At 43.9% G+C, this 15,435-nt stretch overlaps 1 protein-coding gene across 2 annotated transcripts in view; it reads left to right on the top strand.

The window, feature by feature from the left end:
- Positions 1-15,435, top strand: part of LOC309646585 (uncharacterized protein) — a 62,780-nt gene that overhangs the window by 31,624 nt on the left and 15,721 nt on the right. The window contains exons 5-6 of one of the 2 annotated variants that reach the window (XR_014255433.1): positions 5,306-5,379; positions 6,226-6,972. Coding sequence is in view for 1 of the 2 variants with exons in the window: in XM_082433104.1 (XP_082289230.1) it covers positions 3,429-3,565; positions 5,306-5,379 (211 nt within the window). In the remaining variant the exon portion in view is untranslated. Of the gene's footprint in view, positions 1-3,428; positions 3,566-5,305; positions 5,380-6,225; positions 6,973-15,435 lie in introns of those variants that run through there. The other variant, XM_082433104.1, reaches the window with a different exon arrangement.

Here is a 15,435-nt window from a genome sequence, read left to right as displayed (position 1 = left end):
TTTATTGCTCATATTTCTATCTTGGCTCATTCATTTCCACCTCGGTCCCTCCTACTAACCTGTGAGTTCTTTGAGGGCAGGAATCATGGTTTGTCTGAGTGTATTAGCCCATCTGAATACATGAATGTATATGTACGTGTATATGTATGTGTGTGTGTGTGTGTGTGTGTGTGTGTGTGTGTGCATATATTTGTATTTATATCTTTTCCCCGTTGGGCCGCCTGGCCTCCACAGCTCAGTTCTTTTCCCCACCCTCTGACCACCAGGCATCGCTCAGCAGATAGAGTAAGACAAAGTACGGACTCTGACATAACGCGCACTGGCCCTTGTGGGACCATCTGTCCCAGCCGTGAGCCCGGATCTGCTCTTGTCACTATGGGTATGATGATCTCCATTTGACAGATGAAGAAATTGAGGCTCATCTTCTTTACCTGCCACTCGTTGATTGATAACCAATCGGTCCTTGTAACCCAACCTTTGCTCTCGCCTCTATTCCGAAAAGCTCTTCCTCAGCCTCAAGTCATGATTTTATAGAGAAGACTCCCCAGGTAGGAGGAGAAGGTGCTGATGGCAGTGTCATTATTTTAGGTTGGGGATGACTGATAGACCTGCAGTCGTGCCCTCAGCCTGTGCTGAGTGACCTTGAGAGTGACCTTGGAGTTGGAGCAGCCGCTGCGGCTGGCAGTCACTTGCAGCTGATTCTGCTGCTTTTTCTCGTGAGATGTGAAGTGACCTGACCTCCACTGACCTAATAAGTGATGTAGCTGGGACAGGAATTCAATGTTCCCTTCTTGGTCTCACCAGGCTCTCTGTGTGCTTGGTGTCTTCTTGACTTCTAATGTGCCTTGTCTGATAGGACCTGAATCTCCATCACCCTCAATTGTCAACTCCCCTGGCCCCAGGCGTCCCAATGGCTGCCTGGAGCACAGACAGTCCCGTGTGCTCTGTTACTAGGGCTCTAGGGCTTTGTCCCCATATTCTTTTATCTTGGTGACTTGGGCAGGAACATATATAAACCCTTTGAGTTTAAGGTTTGGAGAGGCTTGGGAGACCCTCAGCCAATTTTCCTAGTCTAGACCCACACCCTCCTTTTTGCCCTTGAACTGAGGCACAAAAAATATGAGTTCTTGTCCTTCAGGCCTGAACAAAGTGGCCCCCTTTCCCCACAGCAGTGTTTTTTAAACTCTGGGTCACGACCAATTCGAGAGTTGTAAAGTCAATTTTTTACAGTTGACCAGCATTAAAAAAATGAATAGAGTAAAATTTAAACTATAAAAGTGGTAGTGAAGCTCTGTTCTATGAAGTCTTTTTTCAGTCATGTGTGTGTATGAATGTGTATATGTGTGTGTGTGAGTGTATCCTGCATCACAGTTCAAAATGTATTTCTTATTACATTTTATAGTAAAAAAAATAGGGGTTCGCAACTTGCACGTGATGATTTTGATTTGGTAGAACATAGAACAATATGCCACTAAAAGCATATCAGTCTCTGGAGGGAGCGGGATAGGTATGTGTGTTTTTTAAAAAAAATTAATTTATTTATTATTTTTGGCTGTGTTGGGTCTTCGTTGCTGCACGCGGGCTTTCTCTAGTTGCAGCGAGCAGGGGCTACTCTTCGTTGCGGTGCGCGGGCTTCTCATTGCTGTGGCTTCTCTTGTTGTCGAGCACGGGCTCTAGGCGCAGGGCTTCAGTAGTTGTGGCACGTGGGCTCTAGAGCGCAGGCTCAGTAGTTGTGGCTCGCGGGCTCTAGAGCGCAGGCTCAGTAGCTGTGACGCACTGGGCTTAGTTGCTCCATGGCATGTGGGATCTTCCCAGACCAGGGCTCAAACCCGTGTCCCTTGCATTGGCAGGCGGATTCTTAACCACTGTGCCACCAGGGAAGCCCCGGTATGTGTGATTTTGTTATTTTATTTTATTAAGTATAGTTGATTTACAATGTTATGTGATACAGTTATACAAATATACACATTCTTTTTTATACTCTTTTCCATTATGGATTATCACAGGATATTGAATATAGTTCCCTGTGCTATACAGTAGGACCTTGTTGTTTTGTATGTGTGTTTTCAAAGTTCCTGATTATAACATACCTCCCCTGCTATTTCCCTAGGGTGCGTGAGTGCACACGTGCACACACACACACACACACACTCGCGCTCTCTCTCTCTCCCCCCACCCTGCTGTTCTTTTTTTTAAAAAATAAATTTATTTATTTATTTATCTATCTATCTATCTTTGCCTGCGTTGGGTCTTCATTGCGGTGTGCAGGTTTCTCATTGTAGTGGCTTCTCTTGCTGTGGAGCACGGGCTCTAGCCACGTGGGCTCAGTAGTTGTGGCTCACGGGCTCTAGAGCGCAGGCTCAGTAGTTGTGGTGCACGGGCTTAGTTGCCCCATGGCATGTCGGATCTTCCCGGACCAGGTCTCGAAGCCGTGTCCCCAGCATTGGCAGGCGGATTCTTAACCACTGCGCCACCAGGGAAGTTCCCACCCCTCCTCCACTCCCCCCACCCCCTGCTGTTCTCGAGAACAACAATATCTTATCCATCTGGATAGCCCCTTATTCCTGAAACAGTGCCTGGCGCTCAGGGGTACCCAGTAAACGCTTATAATTGTCAAATGACAAAGCTTCGAAGGTTAAAAGGTGGAATCTATGTAGTTTTCTTTCACCATGCCCAGCACACACTTGGCACTTCATAAATCACTGGGTGTGATCGTGATGACTTATGGAAAACAAAAATACAATCATGAGACGCTGCATGAATCAAAGGCACAGGTGTGATGAACAGCCGCAGAGCGGGGCCGACCTTCACAACAGAACAAAGCTCTCTTTCCCCCTCAATGCACTTCAACAAACCCATCCAAACCAGGAAACCTCAGGGACAGAGTGGCTGTCATCTCCCTAAGTAATAGAGCCTATCTCCTCTTAACCTTTGTGACCCTCAAAAACCAGTAAATTCCTTCTTTTATCTATCCCAAATCCTTTATATTACCCCCTAAGCCAATTTTCTGTTGTACTGTATTCAATGGGAATTGAAAACAGCTGGTCACCATCTGCTGTAGATTAATTCTTCATGTACTTGAAGCCTATAATTAGGTCATTCCTCAGCCTTCTCTTCTCCAGGCTAAATATCTTCTTTCTTTTAGCCCTTCCCCAAAGGTTTTATTTTCCAATTATTTAATTGTCTTCCTAGTGTTACCCTCAACATCAGGCTTTCTGTTCTCCATACACCTCGAGTGGAGGGGGCTGATCAGTGTGAAGGGTTATGGGTGTTGAAGGTCACCACTGCCACTTTTGAGGAGTCTTTTTTTCTGTGAGTTGTTTATTTTCAGAGGGCCATTTAGAAATGAACAGCAGCCTTTGACTGCCACAGTGAAATTGGAAACAGAGTAATCAGACGGTTGTGCTTTGCTTCCACCCTAATTTCAGATATTCTGGACAATTGCCATGACTTTGCACCCCAAATCTGTGAGATGGCCAATGCAAACCTACAGGGAGTAATTTCACTCTTGATTATGGATGCATCACTAGAACAGCATTTTGGAAGTGTCTTGGAAGCCTGGAAGGTCAGTGACAGCTGGAGACAGATTTTTAACTTTAAGCTCAGGAAACAAGCGTCTGGTAGAGAGAAGTGTTCTCCCTCTTAGGTCCAGGAAATATCCTGCATGTGGAATAACCCCGGTGTCCAATCACCATTCTCCAAGGCAGTGGTTTTTACTTTTGTTCTTTCTGGAATTATGTATGTGCAACCCATTGCCTAGTATCCAGATTTTTTAATGAAATACAGGAATATTTTGTGGATCAATCAATATTTGAAATGATTGAAATCATATCTTCACTTCTGGGGCTTTCTGCTCTGTCTCTCAAAAGTGTGTTGGACTTTTGGTTGGAAGAAGTTACCCTCTGCTTATCTGTCCTTAAAAGACTCCATCATTACTCAGAAATGATGGCCCGACTGGGTGATGTTCTTCGCCTAACTCTATTGACTATCCCCTCCAGCTGCACGCACCATGACTACGCCAGGAACAGCCCCTAATGCGTGGATTCTGTGATTTCATGTGCACAATCCCTTCGTGAGGTAGATAGCATCACCCTCATTTTCACAGATGAGACAGATACAGAGAAACTGTTTTTAAATGTGCTTACGGTGGCTTAGGCAGCAGAGCTGGGGTTAGGATCCAGGTCCGGCTGGTCTCTAGTGTCGTCATGGCCGCCTCCGCATGCTGGTTAAACTGCAGACAGACATCAGGATCCCACGCTCAGATTCTGAGTGTGGAGATGGGGCCCAGGAACCTGCCTTTTCAGTCAAATAACCCAGCGGAGCTGATGCAGGTAACCCAAGTCCCATGCATACAAAAACACTGTCTAACTCGGTCCCTGAATTAGAAAATTTAGGTCACTGTTCCTCAAACTCCATCGTACATCTACCCAGGAGCTTGTTGAGAAGAGATCCGGCTTCCACTCTGCAGCTACTGAGTCAGAAGCAAGGAAGGGTCGAGTCCGGATGCTGTATTGTTTTGTTTTTAGTATTTATTTATTTATCTATTTATTTGGTTGTGCCGGGTCTTAGTTGCAGCATGCAGGATCTCTAATTGCAGCATGCAGGCTCTCAGTTGCAGCACGCAGGATCTAATTCCCTGACCGGGAATCAAACCCGGGCCCCCTGCGTTGGGAGCACGGAGTCTTAACTGCCCGACCGACAGGGAAGTCCCTGGACGCTGTATTGTTAACGTGCAGCCTGGGGTATATTCTGAGTCACTGTGAAGTTTGGAAACCACTGGTGTGAGTCTTCCTGCTAGAGGTATCCTATGCCCAGCACTTCTAGATGCTTTTGTGGGAGATGAAGGCTGGTAGGGTGGAAGACGGGATGGTATGGGCTTAGAGCTCTTGGCTTCCTGAATGTGGAAGGAGCTCTTGGCTAAGGAAACAGTGGGGAGATGACCCCTGAGAAAGCCTGCTTCCTCACCTCCTACAGAAGAAACTTTAACCCTAAGGATGAAAAGCCATGGTTTTGAAAGCCAAGTGTTGCATTTGATATCAGAAGTCCAGCGAAGGGGTAACCATCCGTTATGATGTCGTAGCAGGTAGTGTTGCCTTGGCAACATAGCAGGAGATGTAGCGAGGAGATAGAAGAACAGATGGGCAGGTGTCATTCCTTGGAGAACACAGGGGTGACAAAGAGGTTTACTAAAATGAGCAACGTAAAAAAATACTTGGCACCCTGAGAAAACCAGTCATAGAAGATGAAAACTCAGAAGATTTGGTTTATGAATATATTTTAAATCTACAAAATAATGTTTTAACAGCAGCGTCGGAAGAATCCTCACAGACGTCTGAGAAATCTTCGTTCTATGGACCCTCCTTTGCAAGCAGCTTTCTAGTAAGTCACATTCTGTACCATATGCTAGTAATATATTGTGTGAGGGAAAATGAGGCGAGGGTTTGCACTTAAAAGCCAAAGCTACACAAGGATAATTAAACTGTCACCAGATGACCTGAAGAGAATTGATTGAATTCAGCACAGCAATTTCTTGAGTCAGTATGTATCAGGTAAATAGATGGAAATAAGTTTGAAGGTTCATGCACACTTGTATTTAAATTTCCGTATTATAATATTTATAGGCGATATTTAAAGATGGATCTAATTTTAATTCCCTAGATGAATTGTGACTCCTATTTATTTAATTCATTTTTACTTTGAACCAAGGAAAGGTTATTACTTGACACTTCAACATCTATATTCCATCTATTCCTCAAATGCATGATAACCTAATGAAGATTATTGGGGGGGGATCCTCTCTACTTCAGTAATTCAACTTCACTAGTTCCTTAAGTACACAATTACTAAATTTAAATCATTTAAAAGGAAACATATGCAATCTATAAAAATGTTTATCCCATCACTTGATAGAGATCAAGCAGGTTTTCTGCCAAGTTAGGCAGTAAACAGATGCTGACCTTATCAGATAGGGCATGGGAATTCCTCACATTTTTCTTGTTTGAACTGGTCTGCGAGCTCTAAGGATGGGAAAAAGAATGACACCTTATGCACGTGAATGAATTCCCCTCTGGATACTCCTTGGGATACCCTGAGAGACTGAATCCTTCCTATAGACAGGAGTATTCCCAGTTTTTGTTGGGCTGCTTCCCAGATCCTGTGCAATCCTACCCTTCCTCCTCCTGACTCCCTGTAATTTACCTATTCTAACATCTCCTTTTGCTTCAGAGCCTGGTAAATGGTAATTGGAACACCTTCCGATCAGAGCATCTCTCTGCCTTTCTTTGGAGGCATCTGATTTTTCCTTACTCCCCTGTCGTCTCATAACCGCTCTGGGTCCCTGTGTTCCACTCTGCGTCACAGATGACACCTTCAGTCTTCCCAGGATGAATTTCCCACACTGCTTCCTCCTGTGAGAAGTGGAGCCCCTGAAATCCAATTCTGAAGCAGGCAGACTTGCTCAGGACATCGTTGGAGAGCTGAACTAAGCTCATGGCTGTGTGGGACCCACGCTGTTTACTCCTGGTCACCAAAATCCCACCCTTTCCTTATGTCAGCACTAAGGAAGGTAGTTGTGGGGAAAATTGAGACCCGCTTTTACAGTGTGACCAAGTGAGAAAGTTATGGAATAACCTCAGTAAATACTTCCCACTTAGGGGTTTTCCTGGAGGTCAAGTGGTTAAGACTTTGCCTTCCAATGCAGGGGGTGCAGGTTCGATCCCTGGTCAGGGAGTTAAGATCCCACATGCCTCATGGCCAAAAAACCAAAACATAAAACAGAAGCAATATTATAACAAATTCAATAAAGACTTAAAAAAAAAAATCCACATCAAAAAAAAAAAAAAACTTTAAAAAAACCCAACAAACACCTGCCGCCTAGAACATAGAAAAAGGAGAAGAGCCATCGTTGGTGATAAGCCCGGAGATCATGCCTTCTGTTGCTGATGAATCACAGGATCGCGGAGCCTCGGGAACACGGGGTCACGTCATTGCCGGCAGTGGAGTCAGTCCCCTGGCTCGCGGACCTGGAAGCGTCAGGCCTGACTCCTGGGTGCCCTTGCCCGGGCCTTTTCAGGGCCCCTGGAGAGTTGCGCATGCGGTGGTGTGGGCTGTGCTCAAAGCAGTTCGCTTTCTGTCGGTGCAGATACTTGGGCCTTGGGATTGCTTCAGAAAATGAGAAGTCGTGGGCTCTCCTTCACTACATCTGAGCTTCTCTGGTTTTTGTTTTTCTTTCCTATTTCTGGCAACGCGAGTCCCTTAAATCATTAATTTAAATTCCAGGACTCCCTTTGCTCATAACCACTGGCAGAAATCCTGTGTGTCTGTTTCCCAACATGGGGTCAGGTCACGCTCTCCCATGCCTCTGGCTTTCAACTGGAGAGATGAGTTTTCTTCTTTTCTAAAAAATTTATTTATTTCATTTATTTTATTTTTGGCTGAGTTGGGTCTTCGTTGCTGCTCACGGGGTTTCTCTAGTTGCGGCGAGCGGGGGCTGCTCTTTGTTGCGGTGTGCGGGCTTCTCTTGTTGCGGAGCACAGGCTCTAGGCACGTGGGCTTCAGTAGTTGTGGCACGTGGGGTCAGTAGTTGTGGCTCGTGGGCTCTAGAGTGCAGGCTCAGTAGTTGTGGTGCATGGGCTTAGTTGCCCCGTGGCATGTGGGATCTTCCTGGACCAGGGCTCGAACCCGTGTCCCCTGCATTGGCGGGCGGATCCTTAACCATTGTGCCACCAGGGAAGCCCGAGTTTTCTCCTTAATCTGCCCTGGAATGTTCCCCCGGCCTTCTCTTTGAGCACCATCACCTGTGTCTGCCAGGAGAGATGTTGGTCTAATCCCTCCTTCTCCAAAGCTGTATTCGGGAGAGTCTATCCAGATCTTGGGAATGAAGAGTTGAGCAAACAGCAGTGACTATTCATTCACTCCACTCACTCTAGCCCTTGAAACTGGGCAGACTCGCCACACACCACACGTGGGCTGGCTTTCAGAAGCAAGCCACGCATGATACTGGTGGGAGTGGTTGCATATTCTAAACAATCCACCATTAAACATTGTTTAGTAGTATTTAAATAATGTGTTCCTTTCCTTCTCCCAGAAGTCTGCTTACACTCACTCTCTGGTCTTCTGGGCTGAACTCTTAGCCCTAGAGTCAGAATTCATACTCTGTCCCCCTGGAACCCTGGGCCCCCTTCTTGGCAGTTTGAATGGTGGCACTACCCTGGTTTTCACGTCTGTCTGTTGCTCCAGTCGTGGCCCCCTCCTCACGCCTCCGATCTCTCTCTAGCCCTGTAACCCAAGAAATCCTGAGCGTCCCCAGGATCGGAGGGAAAACACACAGCGGGGAGACATTTCTTTGCCTTCCTTGTCTCTACATTTTCTAGTGTCTTTGTTCCTGGAACAACTAAATAATCCGGAGGGAAAAGTTAGAAAAAAGCACATTCCTTGGGAACAGTGCACAGCCCCCTAAAACTATTCCTCCCAACAGTCAGGGCTCTGAAAGGTCAGCCCTGAGCACAGGATGAGAACGTCATGAACAAACTTCGCTTTGGGGTCAGTACTTGGATCTTGGGTCCTCCCTACCATGGGCAACCTAACTGGGCTGTCGTTTTGAAAAAAGGCGGGTATGTCATGCTTTGGGGTTGTCTCCCTCCTTCCTCATCCCTCCCTCCTTCCCTCTTTAACTTGCTTTCTCTTTTAAAGATTTACTGCGTACGTATTATGCGTTGAGTGCAGTGCTCTGTGTTGGGAATAGAATGGTGTACACAGACAGACACTGTTCAGTCCAGTGCGGGGAGAGTCAAGGCATCACGTATTATCGTTGTGAAAAGTGCCATGATGGGGAGGTGTACAGGGCGCTATCGTAGAGCAGAGCAGGGACGCCTAATCTGGACATGGGAGGGTCAGAGAAGCCCTCAGTCACTTTACAATTGAGATCTGAACAGTGAATAGGAGTTAACCAGGGAAATTTAGACTTGGTGATGATGGTGATGAATGGGAAGTAAAAAGAATTTAGGCAGCAAATGTCTAACAGATGTCAGCCATGTCTCCCTTCTGCTAAGATCTGGTTAGGCTGGACTCCAATGCCCATCTCACATTCTGCAGAAGTTCAAAGTCGGCCCCAAGATCTCTGAGACTGGCTTTTGGGTTTGTGTCTCTTATCCCTGGCAAACTCTGCCCTTTCCTTAATTGCTACAAAAATCTACTCGCACAAAGAAGTTAGTCGTGGACTTAACTTTCTTCAGCATTTAGGGGTCACACTTCTCGGCCAGATTAAGCAGAATAAGAAACCGGAGACTTTGTTTTGAAATGTCCTTTGCTTGCACGGCCTCAGGGGCTTCCTCCCTTCTCCGTCACCCTTGAATGGCCCAGTCCTGCACCCCGTTCTTGTTCTCCTCTCTTCCCTCCCCTTTCATCTGTCCTTACTACCTCCTCTCAGGACAAACCCACAAAATTCCTCTCACTGTTCATCTGCTCAGGGTCTTATCTTTTACCAGTGGTTTCCTGAAAACGCAACCCCTTGACTCTGATGGTGGGAAATCCAAGCACAAAGATTGACTATAGAGGAGAAATATTGAGTCATGAGTTTTCTTGCTCTCCCAGGATCATTCCATAAATATTCTCAGGCATAGGGATGGTTATAATATACGCTACCCACTTACGTAGATCACTTCTGTTACTGCTGCTACCACTGCTGCTGCTGCTAGATCAATAGTACAGTTACCACGACTTACGGCCCTTCCTTCTCCTGTTCTACTGCTCCTTATTGAGTACTTACTTACTGGATGGAGCTCCTTACATCTGTCATTTCACCTCATCATCACAACACCATTAATTAGGTATTATCCCCATTTTACAGTTAAGGAAATTAAGGCTTAAAGAGTTTAAGTAGCTTAAAGTCACTCAGCCAGAAAAGGGTGGTGACAGCCAGTCTTGAAGCCATACATTGAATCGTTATAATAGCACGGTCACTGCTACAAAGCCCCTTTCCATGTTTCTTGGCTTTCATTATAATATAGGTCAGGTGTGTGCCTTTGTGTATAGTGGTTAACAGTGCCATTCATACTGTAACACAGTCTGTGGCTGAAAATATGTACATTAGTTGAAAAAAATGGAAAAGTATCTTCACATCTGTAATGAAAGTCAATGAGAAAATATATTTGAAAATTCGGTTCTCTTTTCAGAGATGGTTTAGCAATATACACAAATACAACTGGAGAGTAAGGCACACTTGCCACAGCTGAACTGTGTTCTGTTTCAGTTTCCTACAGGATTTCACAGTCGCACTTATGGTTATGATTTTACACTGAAATATTTGCATAAGAGAAAGCTTGTGATTAACTGCATATTGCTTGAGTGTTCATCTGTGAACATGACGAATCGCTGTTTTTACTTATTCCTTGCTTCTCAGTAAAACAATCAAAATCCTGACAAATATCTAATATATTTGACAAATATCTAATATATTTGACAAATATCTAATATATTTGAGGACCACAGGTACAAATTTCTGCATTAGTACTTCTCTCCCTTCCTGTCTCCAAATGGGTAACTCAGAATCACTCCCAATAAACTTTTCCAAACTGTTACCTGTGAACTGTGATTCAAAATGCTTCACACATTCCCATAGCACTCTGCTTTTAAGTGTCTAAAAATATGGAATTGAAATGCAAGATTTTCATGCTTTAGTGAGATTTATAATCAGAAAACTAGTGTCTGCATTTTGGCCCCAACATCTACCAGGTCGGTGACTTACCAGCCTCAAATTCCTTTTCTGTCGGATGGGGTTGTTTAAAAATATGGAGGTCTAGGGACTTCCCTGGTGGTCCAGTGGTTAAGACTCCGTGCTTCCAATGCAGGGGGCCCGGGTTTGATCCCTGGTCAGGGAACTAGATCCTGCATGCCGCAACTAAGACCCAGAACAGCCAAATAAATAAATAAGTATTAAAAAAAATATGGAGGTCTAGGGAAATATGGGAGTTTCTAGAAGCATACAGTAGGGAGTGGGCAAAATCGTTGAAGGTGAGCAAAAGGTACAAACATCCAGTTATAAAATAAATAAGTCCAGGAGATGTGATGTACAGCTTAGTGATAATAGTTAATGATACTGTATTTACATTTAAAAGTTGCTCAGAGAGATCTTAAAAGTTCTTATCACAAGAAAAAAAACCTTTGTAACTCTGCGTGGTGATGGTTGTGTTGATCATTTCGCAATATATACAAATATCGAACCATTATGTTGTACACTTGAAACCAATATAATGTTTTATATCAATTATGTCTCAATAAAAATTACATTACAAAATTTTAAAATGTATATAGAAAAAAGAAAGACTATTATGACATCACTTTTGGTGGGTTAGACATCTGACGAGTTTCATAATCAAAAAAAATATTTGTAAAATTATAGTGTATCCATATTAAAGAAAGGAAAAGAAATACTGAGGTCTGGGGAAAGAACAAGCATTTCCTGAACACCACATATCAGAAACCCCCCCCCCCCCCCCCCCCCCCCGTTAAGTCCTTCACACCTGCAATGACATTTAATTCCCATGACACTCCTCTATGGTAAATAACATTATCCTTTACTTACAGACCAAGAGGCAAAGGCTAGGGAAGTCCAGACATGCAGGGACCCACTAGCAGGCAGGATCAGTGGCAAAGAGCATCCGGACAGCTTCTTACTAGGAGGAGGAAGCCCAGGCCGCTGAGCTTTGTTTCGGAATCTTCCGCTTCCTAGTTCTTCTGTGACCAAGTTCGTCTTCAGCGCACGGCCACGGACGGTGTCCCGCGAAGCCTTCCCCGTGGTCTTGTCTGAGTCCTGCTCCTCTGGGCTTGCACGTGAGGGCAGGTCCCTCCCACTAATCCTCTTCCGGTTCTCGTTAGTCCACGTTTGTTATCTCTCAGTCCACACTTGGGGTTGTGTGTGTGCGTCCCTCCCCTTCTGAGTCGCATCCTCGGGCAGCCTTCTTTCTTGTCTGGGGCTTCTTCCTTTTTTCTGAGATGCCTGTTCAGGGTCACTGTCTTCTTAAAACATTGAAAAGCAAACATACGATATGAAAATGCTCCCTCTTTCTTTGTGTAGAAAGAAAAGTATGACTCTTCTGCCTAACTCTAAGTTGGTAAATTTATCTTTCCAACTATTTCCTTTCCTTCTCCCTCTGGGTATATTACAAAGTATTTCAACTTGGACCCTTTGAAAATGGAATTAATTATTTTCTTCCTGGAGTCTCCAAGCAGCTTCTTCTGGGGCCCAGCACCTCCTTCCCCCCTTTCCCCTCTCTTTCCCTCCTTTCCACATTTTATCCCTCTCCTTCCCCCATCCTATCACTTACTTCCTTTACTTTGGCTCCACATCACCCAAGCCAGAAACACAAGAAGCATCCTCAATGCCTCTCTCTTCCTCATATTCCACGGGTACCATGTCCTATTTATAGTAGCTCCTAATTGATCCATCTTCACTTCCTTAAAAATAGGAAATCAGGGACTTCTCTGGTGGTCCAGTGGTTAAGAATCCGCCTTCCACTGCAGGGGGCACAGGTTCGATCCCTGGTCAGGGAACCAAGATCCCACAGGCCACAGGACATAGTTGTCACACGCCACAACTACTGAGCCCGCACGCTCTGGAGCTCGCGCCACAACTGGAGAGAAGCCCATGCACCGCAATGAAGATCCCACGTGCCGCAACTAAGACCAAACACAGCCAAATAAATAAATAATTAATTAATTTTTAAAATAAAGGTGCTTTTGATGAGATAAAGTAGGAAGTACACAGGATCACCTATGAAGCATTGTTGCAAAAAAAGAAAAAGGAAAAAAGAACATTTAATCTAAATCTGATTAAATCTTTAGATCTAGCTATAGTTTACAGGAAATTCAGGAGACAGAGGAACATGTTAACTGATACCATATGGATGCAATCAGCAGAATCCAGAAAATGAGAAATTCTGCAGGTTTCTCCAACAAATAAGTGGCAATAAAAATAGCACAACAAAAAGAGTAAAGAGGGACTTCCTTGGTGGCGCAGTGGTTAAGAATCCACCTGCCAATGCAGGGGACACTGGTTTGATCCCTGGTCCAGGAAGATCCCACATGCCGCGGAGCAACTAAGGCCGTGCGCCACGACTACTGAGCCTGCACTCTAGAGCCCACCTGCCACAACTACTGAAGCCCATGTGCCTAGAGCCCGTGCTCTGCAACAAGAGAAGCCACCGCAATGAGAAGCCCGAGCACCGCAACGAAGAGTAGCCCTCGCTCACCACAACTAGAGAAACCACGCACGCAGCAACGAAGATCCAGTGTAGCCAAAAAAATAAAAAGAGTAGGGAAATCGTGATGGTATAAAGAGACATAAAAGACATCATTTGAATGCAATGTGTGCGTCTTTTATTGGATCCTGATTTGAACAAACACGTGCATGAAAAAAGTTTTGAGACATTTAGGGAAAAATTGAAAATATATTGAGTATTAAATGATATTGAGACATTAATATTAACTTTATTATTTGAGATAATGATTTTGTGGTTTATGTTTTAAAAAGTCCTTTTGTGTTAGTTTGTTGGTGTTACATTCTGAAGTATTGATAGATAAAGCAATATGTTTAGCACTTATTTTGTGCTATACACAAAATACACAGTTTTTAAAACATTTTTAGGGGCTTCCCTGGTGGCGCAGTGCTTAAGAATCCGCCTGCCAATGCAGGGGACATGGGTTCGAGCCCTGGTCTGGGAAGATCCCACATGCCGCGGAGCAACTAAGCCCATGTGCCACAACTACTGAGCCCGTGCACCTAGAGCCCGTGGTCCACAACAAGAGAAGCCACCGCAATGAGAAACCCGCGCACCGCAGCAAAGAGTAGCCCCCGCTCGCAGCAACTAGAGAAAGCCGATGCACAGCAACGGAGACCCAACAAAACCAAAAATAAAAAATAAATTAAAACATTTTTACATACAATAACTCATTTAATCTGTATAGTAACCTTACTAGGTAGGTATTATTATTATCCCCATTTTACAGACTGGGAAACTGAGGCACAGAGTGGTTACGTAACATGCCCAGGGTCTTGCACCCGGTAAGTGGTAGATTCAAATATATCACAAGAGTTTCTTGTTTCCTGTTGTCTCCCAGACTTTGTTTACACGCTCACATATTTCCATAGCAGTAGTTGTAATACACTTAAAATCAGATACTCAGACTTATGTTTATTAGCATATTCTAAACATTTTCCCCAAATTTTACACAGACCTAAACGTTACAATTTTAAATGACTGTATCACATTCTATTGAATCATAACTCAGCATCACAATCAGTTTGATTGTCTCTCTTTGGAAATTTAGGTTGTTTTCAAGTTTTTCTGTTACATGTAATACTAGAATGATTGTGTTAATGCATGTAGCCTTTTATTTCTTTAAATTTTTTTTACTTAGGATGAAAACCTTAACATCAGACTAGTTGTAAAAGAATGTAAATGGTTCCATCATTCTTGATGTGTAATGAAATCAAGAAAAGCTGTGTAAATATGTACTGTTAATAGCATGAGAACCTTGTTTTCTTCCCAACTGTACTTAATTTTTGCTAGGTATTCTTGCTTACTTTTGAATATGTATGTAGTAAGGAGTTCCCTGGTGGCCTAGTGGTTAAGATTTGGGCTTTCACTGCTGTGGTCCAGGTTCAGTCCCTGGATGGGAAACTGAGATCCCACAAGCCACATGGTGTGACCCAAAAAATTTAAAAATAATAGGTATATAGTAGAATTTCTCTTTTTTTATTTTCACTTATTTATTAGGAATTTTGGATTATTTTTAATAAAATGTTTCTTTCCCTTTTTAACTGCTGTATTTGCTGCAAATATCTTTCTAAACTATTGTTTCTTTACAATTTTAATTTTAATAGTTACCTTCAAAGAAATTAAAAACCTTTTTATGGGTCAAAATGGTTTGTCTCTTCAGCTATAATATCTCCTGTTTCTTGACTTTTAGAATGTCAGCATTCTAATACAAATATTGTGGGTTATTTGTTTATGGCCAGAGGGCTATTTGATTTTTGGTACACATGGATTACATTGCTAAGAATCAGTACAAGGCCCAGAAGTATCTAAGCAGAGCTCTGGAGGTAGTTGGAGTGTCATGGAAAGCTGTGCAGATAGCTGTCTTCCTCACCGTATCTACGCCATGCTGTAGCAGTTCACAATTTAATGCCCACTGCTACTGAATTTATTTACAGTTTGAAGACCTGGAATCCTTTCCTGCAACACAGATCTGGCCCGAGACAGCAATTCCTCCAGTTTTATGGGCTACACAGCTATTTGGAGGAGTATTTGAGGTGAACTGGCAGGTGCACATCTAATACTGTTGTTTGTCTAGGTCTGCACAATGGCACGTGACAACGCCGGGATATTATTAAGGAAGGTTGGTTGTGTCAATGCCCACGTGTCTCCTAAATTGGCA

Source organism: Balaenoptera physalus, assembly GCF_965194825.1.
Source record: "Balaenoptera physalus genome assembly, chromosome: 17".
NCBI lineage: Eukaryota > Metazoa > Chordata > Mammalia > Artiodactyla > Balaenopteridae > Balaenoptera > Balaenoptera physalus.
Note: the sequence above shows the minus strand (reverse complement) of the source record. Positions and strands in the feature narration are given on the sequence as shown.